Here is a 10,000-nt window from a genome sequence, read left to right as displayed (position 1 = left end):
GGCACTTCCATGAAGATCCCCATCACTGAATGAACGTTACTAGCCGTCACCAGTGAATGGAGGCCACCACTTCCCCTACGTCACAACACTCTCCGATAAAGTGTTGCTATTATCATCTTTTGGTTATTGTCTTATGTTACTATTTAAAAGAAAGTCCATATTTGTGAAGCTTCCGTGAAGAATATTGGGAAATCTACCTCATCGATTGAGGTTTTCATATAGATTCTTTCCATGTCATCTGTGGTGTCCCCATGAATTCTCTTTCAGGTTCGTATCCACAACAAAGAAATAGTCATTTATGAGAGATACATTAGCATATAAGCTACTATATATAATTATTTTTCATCATTCACTTATTCTTAACGTAAACTAATTATCATTCTAATACCAGCCTGACTATAGCCGGTTGTCAGATAATGTTCAGCAGTAAAGGTCATTTAAAATTAATGGTAAGCATTCAGGAAAAATAATAACTACACGTACATGATATATATATATTTTTGCGTTATCTAGTAATGTTGCTTCCTTTAATAGATACCGTTTGAATAATCCGCTTTAAACAGGATACATAATAACTACTGACTGAAATTATACATAAAATCCATCATCTTTTGTATCTTTTCAGTTAATCATATAAACCTTTCAAGCTAGTTGTCACTAGTAACTGTAACACTCAATTTTAGTATTTCATATGAAGTTTTCCCGTACATTTTTTCTTGCCAATAAGCCTGAGAAAAACTAACGTTCCACTGAGCCTTTTGTGTCAATTATATATGAGAGCGGGTGAATGTTTGGCTGGTTGTTGCTGAAGCAGGCCCGATGGTGTCTATCTTTGCAGGGTCGCACGTGGACGTCGGTATAACGATGCATATTCTCAGTATTAGCTCGCTCTCTGAAGTTCAAATGGTACATACATGTCCTCTTCTTCGTTCTCGCGCTCCTAAGTACCACTAGTAAGGCTGTAGATTTAAGGTGCCAGTCAGACCGCAAGGAGTTAGTGAGGCATTGCACTGAGAGGCTGAAAAGTATTTAGTCAAGTGGGGTCTTACTTTCAACAGCTTTCGAAGTGCTTCGGCATTTTTGAAATCCTTTCATGAATAACCACTCTTTTTCTTAACACATAAGGAGAAGAGGTGCCCATCTGTCTAGGTTTGGGTTACCAAACATGCACTAATTTTCTTTTGTGAAGGAATATATACAGTTTATCCCCAATTTACTTGGTAACTCAATTCTAGGGATGACACATCTCACATCTCCATTTCTTTCATGAATGTTCTTTTGGCAGAATCTGGAAAATATCTTTAGTCCTGAATGGCTTTGGGAAGTTCCTCTGATACCTGCCAAACGATATCCTAGTTGTGTCCAATCTAGATACCAGTTACACACACACACACATATATATATACATATATATATATATATATATATATATATATATATATATATATATATATATATATTTGTGTTTGTGTGTGTAAATATGTATGCTTATCAGCCTCCAAGGGAATCATTACTTGTAGTCCCTAAGAAGGTTACGTCAAAGTCACGACCTTTCTTAGACGGGGATGACTTCCCTTGAGACAGTCGGCCACAGTCTGCTCCTTGGGTGACAGGTGAGAACAAGAAGTCCGTTTCATTGTCTGTCCATGCAGGTGCCTTGGCCGCTCTGCTGGACAGGTGGGGTGCGTTGACTTTGGTTCTATGAACTAGATTCAATGACGTAATCGATAATTCAATTGCATGTGCGAAAATTACTCAATTCAGTCACTGAATCTAGATTCATCATTATTTGGTCACGTGATGCAGAAACATCGTTGCAAGGGGCCTCAGCTTTTACCAGCATCTAGTGATTACTGTAAAGCAGTAGCGTGCGTGTTCACGTGTCCCTTTTGTCTCGGCAACGTACAAACTGTGGTCAAGATATATTTTGCTACCAAAGCTGAAGAAAGCCTTCAGTTCTCGCAGGTCTCGTAGTGGTTTATAGCAACCGATGTTTCTGTCATCTACTATGAACCTGAAAGTACAGAGATGCCTCACTTTAACTGTAGTTAGCACACGTATGTTTATATATACATATATATATATATATATATATATATATATATATATATATATATATATATATATATATATATATATATATATATATATATATATATATATATATAGATTTGTGTCTATGTATGTATACATATATATTCATAATATTTTAGAAATATTTTAGAAAAGGGAAATATTTTATACCTATAGATAGAAATGGAAATCTTTATTACTATCATGTATATCGAATAATTATATTTAAGAATATTAATTATGACGTTTTCCTTTATTATTTCATCCTCCAATAAACAAATATTGCTATTGAACTTAGTTGAACCATAACATGTTGCAAGCACGCAGACCCACAAACTTAAACCTCACCAACAAAACCTAGATGAAACCTCTCCGAAAATCCTTTTGTTCTTGAGACACTGTTTCCTTCTCCTCATCCTTCGTCTCAGTCTCAATCTCTCATCCATATAGGCTTCATTTTCTTATTTCTAGCCCATTTCCCATCTTCTCCTGTCAAGCCTTCCACTTAGACCCTATAAAGACTCACCCAGCCTTTGAATTTGTATCCGCCGTCCTATCCACCTTGGTCCTGAAATCCTTACCTTTAATCCTGTGTCTCTTCTCCTATCAATGGAACTCTAACATACGATGATACCTACGGTACCTCGAAAAAGATGTTTTCGTCTAATCATCCCCTTCCTTGAACACAGCTTACCGCACTTATTTCTGTTTTCATTTGTGGTTTTTTTTTCTTGCCAAGGAAACATGAATACTAGCATTAATTTACAGGTAAGACTGGAGAGAAGTTTCTCTTGTAAAGTGTGTACATACAGCATATTTGTAGCGTCCTGGTGACTCTGATTTTACTTCGCTGCTAATCACATCTTTATAGTTTGTTACGTCAAAGGCTTCATTTTTTCACTATCTATCTCACTCAAAGCCTTTCATCAATCTCTATTATGCTTGTTTGCCTGATCTATTCACTTGCTTTCTTTAGTCTCTGGACCCTGTGTGATTTAATTGTTAAACATTCCATTAAACTCCATTTAATCCTAACGATCACTTTGGTAAGCTAACATAATCAGTATACTTGCTCATCAAATGCTATTTTTTAGATGTTGATGTTTTCGTCATGTTTTATGTTTCGTTGGTCTTTCCGACTTTTACACCAGTGTGTAGTGATACAATAATATTATATACATGGATATCATCTAAGGGTTCAGAATATAACTTTATTGTCGTCACCTTTTTTCTGTTCCTATATTGATTCTGCGTGTGAGCAATACGGCGCTGCACAACAGTAATAAAGTGAGACTCTCTGTCGATTCAAACATTTGTGGTGATCCAATGTGGGCACTTTGATAGCCTGTTTGGGTTGGTATGCTTCCCCGACCCCTTGCTCCTGTTTTTATAATCTAGACCGCTACAATAAGACACCCTTCTAACTGTACAAGAAGTCTTCCAAAATCCCTTAACTTTATTTGCTTTCAGTTCTAAAACGAAACTAATTTATGTCAGATATCATGTGCCACTTCATCCATATAGAATAGAAAATAAATAGAAATAAAGTAATTGGGGGAATTCCACCCAAGAAGAATGAGATACATCCATGTAATCATGTTGCAAAGATACATTGAATAGAATCTTTATTTCTTACCTATCATAATGTAGGTGTTTTGTGTTTCATGAAATAAAGCAAGATTAAGAATTTCATAAGTCGTCATTAAATTAAAATGTAGAAAGTATTGTAGGAAAATTTTATAGAAATGTTTATAGAACGCAAATCGTTGAAATCACAAAAGTACAGAAATATAATCTTATTCAAATATGTTTTTTAAATATATAACAGAGAAGAAATTTTGTAATCGTATTCTTTTCTATTTTTAAAAGTTAATAATATAGAGAAGAAAAGTATAGACAATCAGGGAATATTACAAAGGTTAGAATACATGTATTATGATTTTTTATCATTTCTATTAGTGTTATTTTCATTATGATTATCCCCATAGCTCAACCCAACTTCAAGTTTTTTTTTTTTTTTTTTTTTTTAATAAGCAAGCGAATAATGCAAACATGCTGTCTGCACGGGGAAGCAACCAACTGAGCAGGACGGACAAGTTGTCACACCTTGAACACCACCTTTAACAAATTAAGTTTTAGTTTCTACTTGTCTTGTACAGCATCATCTTAGTTACTCTATAGCGTTGTTTGGGTTGTTTCTTTCCAGGTGAACCAGTGATTGTGGGAGTAACGATGCACATTCTGAGTATCAGCTCAGTGTCAGAAGTACTCATGGTACTAAGCCTTCCCCAACATTATATACCATATTATACTGTGGCGACCATGCAGTGTCAGTCTTGTATCTATCCCTCACTTGCACACTGGCTCAGCGTTCCTGAGGACGCACTGTACTGTATATGTCATACACCCCACCACCACAACCACATATTATTATTAAGCTGATTCTTCTGAATGAGGTCTCTCTCTCTCTCTCTCTCTCTCTCTCTCTCTCTCTCTCTCTCTCTCTCTCTCTCTCTCTCTCTCTCTCTCTCTCTCTCTCTCGGATTAAATATGTTGGCAAATGTATCAATCACACGTTCATTCTGTTGTATTATATATATATATATATATATATATATATATATATATATATATATATATATATATATATATATATATATATATATATAGACATACACACACACACACATATATATATATATATATATATATATATATATATATATATATATATACATATATATATATATATATATATATATATATATACATATATATATATATATATATATATATATATATATATATGTATATATATATATATATATATTATATATATATATATATATATATATATGTATGTATGTATGTATGTATATATTCCTGTGTGTGAGAGAGTGTGTGTGTGTTTTGTGTGGGTTATTACTTTAAAATCATAGTCTAGCCCTTGATTCTTTACTGCCATCTGCATTTTCACAATGTTTTGGTGATAACGATTCTTTAAGAGGCAGAGCCCCAATTCATCAAATCCCTTAAATTGCATGGTAATTAAGGAACATATTGATAGTTACTCTTTTACTTCCCTTAGTCAGTTTAACGTTGCTACTTGCCTTGCTTCACTCCTCAACTTTTTCCCTAATCTGGACCCTATTTGAATTTCCTCTTTTTTTCTGTGATCCATTCAAAGAATCAACGTTGTCATGTAATACTCTCTTTTTTCATTTTTGATGATCTTCCATTCGAATGCCTTTCTTGGGAACCTTGCCCCTCCCTAATCGGCCACTTCCGGAGGAAGTCATCTAAAAGGAAAAAATGTACAGATGAAGGAATAAAAGAAAGATGAGCGTCCTCTCCCCTCTAGGGAATCATGACCCTGAGCCAAGTTTGCAGTTATATCCCAGCATCATTTTTTGTGCTTTGACCAAGTCCAAGTCAACTGCAACCCCATCCCCTCCTGGCCACCCACCACCATCTCCACTACCACCATTATGAAATTACGAAATCCTAGAACCTTAAAACCACCATCAAAATAACCACCACTACACCACCATTACACAGCGTCACTGAAGTAACCTATTCAAGACTTTCTAACACTGAAAACAGTTTCCACTTTCAAAATATCTTCTTGTCAGGAAGGACCCGGCCGTCACTTAAGCCACAGCACCTGGCACCAACCACGCCTCTTGGGCCCCGTCCATTCCTGTCGTGCCGCCCCAGGATCCCATGAGGACAAGGGCTCCTTAAATCCTCATGCTTGTATCCCAGAGCGGCACGAACGAGAGATTTTTGGGGTGGTAGCGGAATAGACCCTCACATGATGAGGATGATTGATGGAGAAGCGAAGAATTATTCGACTCCTGGTCTGCTACATCATGTCAATGTCATTCCATAGCTCTCACACAGACACTTCCAAAAACAGTCAACATTGTGGGCATGTATGTTATACATAGACTTTGGCTCATGCCACATTATACGTGCAATTTTGATAGTCCCCTGAATTAAAGGTAAACTTACACCAGCATTTATCATGTATAATTACGTCATTTTCAGGCGACACTACTGTCCAATATAATATTTGTTTTATAAAATCTAACCTAACTTCCCAGACTTTAGCGAATCATTCAAAACACTAATTCCCACAGAGACATTTGCCCTTTCAAGTCAAAAAGAGAGAAAAGAAAAGCAGCCAACCCATATCCTAAAATACCTGGGTAGGGCAGTAGCATGCCGTAAAGGTACCACCCAAAAACATCTATAAATACAACACAAACAAATGAAATAAACACATTATGCAAATCCCAACTGCTTCAACGGTCTATCTCTGATTCTTTCCAATCTTTCTTAGGGCAGTTATTGTCAAATGAAAAAAAGAAAAAAGAAAAAGCCTTCTGTACACTGTCTTTCCGATGACGTGACTTGAAGAACACCACAGCCTTCACACTCTCTCCACTTCTGGTAATCAAAGTAGAACAAATCATCACTTAGTTCCTTGTTTTGAAACTAAACTGTACATTTAAGTAATTCTTGCGTATTCTTGCTTTTTTTTGTACTTGCTCCTCAAAAAGCACACCCAGTATGTCATGCTGTCAGGTAAGAAGACATTGTGTATTTGGAAGCCATGGTGCCATTTATGAATTTGAGTCTATTATCAGTGAATGTAAACGTTATTATTATTATTATTATTATCATTATTATTATTATTATTATTATTATTATTATTATTATTATTATTATTATTATTTCCATTTGATTATCTTTTTGTTATTACACTTCTTCACATGTGCTTATATGTTAATCTCTTCATTTCTAATTTTACTGCTACTGTCTCTACTACAACTGCAATTTTTATCTTTCATTTCCATATTCATACTACTCCTCTCAATACTTCTATTATGTTGCTATTATTCTTATCAATATTGTCACTCTCTTGTGTTATTCGTTTTTTAGTTTTCCGTTAACCTCTATTGAGGGAGCAAAAGGCATTGACAACTGTAATATATTTCTGGGTTTCTTGATATTTTTCATAAAGAAACGGGGCCAAATGATAGTAAATTTTAATAACGAAAAAAAACCAAGCAAGCTAACTGGCCCAGCTAGTCAAAATCATTGCATGAGGTTTCTACGCTTCCTTCTAGTAGTGGCTTTATCCTTTTATAACAATTTTGGTTTGTTTATCACACTAAAAAGGAAAAAAATCAGTGTCTCTCACGGAGAGAAAAGGATTAATTAATAATGCTTGATTTTGCTCATATCTTTCGTTTTTTATTCATTTCATTTATTCTTTTAATTTCGAATGAAAATTTGAAGTAATCCTTATTTACTTGCACGTACTTACACATGGACCCATACATTTGGTTCTCCATATTCTTGCCATTTCTAGCTTGGGCGCCATACCTACCCTCGGCGCTAATGCACCATTCGTCCAATGAAACAAGTTCAAATGCTTGTGGTAAAGTATGTCTATATCGCCTTTCTCACTTTTATATCTAGTAATCAGCCAAACCTTGGATTCCTTGGAAATAATTTATGGGTCTATGTGCAAACAACTTTGATGAAGTTATGACAACAAAAACTTTAGTTTAAAGTTTAACTTTTTTTTTTTTTTGCACCACCGTCATTTTAAGTTGCCATTAATGCCTAGCGCACATTCTGTGCTGACCTTTTTCATAGCAATCTCTTAGGTACACTTTCGCTAGTTTAGCAAGAATAAACTGTAGCAAATTCTTGTCACCTCATCTAGCTTTACCAGTAGACACACATATTGCGACTTTCATAAATATATAAAGCATAGACATTCTTCAGGAACTTTGATTAAATAATAATGAAGATGACAACTATCCGAATAATATTAAAAATAGTGAACAGAGTAATAATAATAATGATAATAACAATAAATATAATGGTGATATTTTTCTAATTTACATAATTATAATGACAATGAGTCTTGAACTAACTTGATTTCTTAAAAATATGGTTTAGCCTTTTTAACCTGTGCGTTTCAGTTCTGCGATTAAATAAATGCATGAAATATTTTCAACCGCTAAAATGCAAAACTTTCTTTAATAATAAATAAATTTTAGGCTCAAATGATAAAAGTAAACTCTCTGCCGACCTCTAAAAAACAAATATATAAAAAAAAATATGCAATAAAAATCTAGGAAGGATTCATGTTTAATCATTATAATTATATTCATATTACATCTTGCCTCTGCTGAAAATGTCTATGTGCGGTGGACTGCGGACGGTCTCACTTGGTCCTTTCCTTTTCCTGTCTCTTTCCTTCTGCTTTTTGGGCCTCACTCTAAATTACCACGGGTGGCCTTCAACTTCTCCACTGCTGCCGCCGCCGCTGTTGCTACAACTGCTGCTGCTGCTGCTGCTGCTGCTGCTGCTGCTGCTGCTGCTGCTCCTTCTGTCACTATCAACTTCTATTAAACAACTAGATGAGGCTGCTGTTCAAAGCTCCACAGAAAATCTGCGCCCGAAATTGAAAAACCTCTCTCTCTCTCTCTCTCTCTCTCTCTCTCTCTCTCTCTCTCTCTCTCTCTCTCTCTCTCTCTCTCTCTCTCTCTCTCTCTCTCTCTCTCTTATTTTTTAGTTTTTTCGAAACCCTCTCCTACCCCCTTCAATCTTTTATTTCACTCACAATAATACTTTTCGGCGCTAAAAACATGACCATAATATTGAAAACCCCTAAGATGATACTTCCCACCCTCCGTGGTCTTGGGGCACCTTCGGGCATCAACGGTTTTAGAAACTACCTTCTGGCCCCATCCCCCCAATACCCTCTTTAATAGACGCTATTTCTTTCTTTATGTTGTGTTTTCTTTTGATACTTTTTATTATGGTTAATTATACTACAATTCTTATGATTACATTATTCATGATTTGGCCAACATGCCTCTACAGGACTCAGGCCGGCAAGCTCTAAATGTTTTATACTCCTTTAACTAAGTGCACCTGTGTTGATCATAAATAATCTCTTTACAAAAATACATGTTGCATAGCTAAACAATTCTTAATATGCTTAAATAACGCCCGTTGCCTTTTGCACATCAGTAACTTAAAATTGATCTCGTTCCCTGGAACCCTTAATTACTAGCCTAGTCAAATCTCAATGGATATTGCGTTGCATGTTCTTACAAGTTGCACGGAATGACAGACACTCCATGCCAGCGAACGATTTAGTCCCCACTCTTTTGCTCGAAAAGTAATAAACTTGATCAAAACGACCCGAGTTTGAATGACTAAATGAGAAGAGAAGACGGCAAGGCCCTCCTGAAGCATCAAGAGTTTAGTTTTAAGGGGACAGTGTCCTCTGCAGGGAGATTTCCTTGCACTCCTCGTACCTCTACTTCAAAGATTTTTTCATCAAGGACTGCAAGGAGTCTCCTGAAGGCAAGACAGAGATTCCTTTCCCCAAAGGCCCTAAACTTGATGCGGGGAATCCTTGGCTGTTTACTTCTGTTATAGTCATTGATTTTTCTCACTCATTTTCTGTTGTCTTTCTCATTATCTATTATTATTATTATCATTATTATTATTATTATTATTATTATTATTATTATTATTATTATCATCTTAAGCATCCTCCGTGAGTCAGTATTTTATGAATGCTTTAGTGTATTCACGTTTAACATTTTTCATGGACTTTCATCCATCCCTTTAGCCACTAAGATATTAAATTATTTCCTCAAATGAAGCAATTTTTTAATAAGCTCAATTACTTCATCACAAGATCAGTCACTAGCATTTCTTAATAATGATTTATGATTATAGAATTACAAACAGTTGCATAAAATAAAAAATGAAATAGTATCAAACTAAACAAATGAACTACTCAATCACGAAGTCCGTTAGCTAATATGTCAGATTAAAAAAAAAAAAACACAGAGAAAGAAAAGAATAATGTGTATTGGTAGGTACT

At 35.2% G+C, this 10,000-nt stretch overlaps 1 protein-coding gene across 4 annotated transcripts in view; it reads left to right on the top strand.

The window, feature by feature from the left end:
* Rdl (Resistant to dieldrin) overlaps nucleotides 1-10,000 on the top strand; it is a 1,076,482-nt gene that overhangs the window by 781,169 nt on the left and 285,313 nt on the right. For 3 of the 4 annotated variants that reach the window (XM_068376336.1, XM_068376335.1, XM_068376334.1), the window contains exon 4: nucleotides 839-906. In XM_068376336.1, the coding sequence (XP_068232437.1) occupies nucleotides 839-906 (68 nt within the window). Of the gene's footprint in view, nucleotides 1-838; nucleotides 907-4,283; nucleotides 4,348-10,000 lie in introns of those variants that run through there. The other variant, XM_068376338.1, reaches the window with a different exon arrangement.

The sequence above is a fragment of the Palaemon carinicauda genome, chromosome 7 (assembly GCF_036898095.1).
Source record: "Palaemon carinicauda isolate YSFRI2023 chromosome 7, ASM3689809v2, whole genome shotgun sequence".
Classification (NCBI taxonomy): Eukaryota; Metazoa; Arthropoda; class Malacostraca; order Decapoda; family Palaemonidae; genus Palaemon; species Palaemon carinicauda.
The sequence above is the reverse complement of the archived record's forward strand: the minus strand, read 5'-3'. Positions and strand labels throughout refer to the sequence as shown.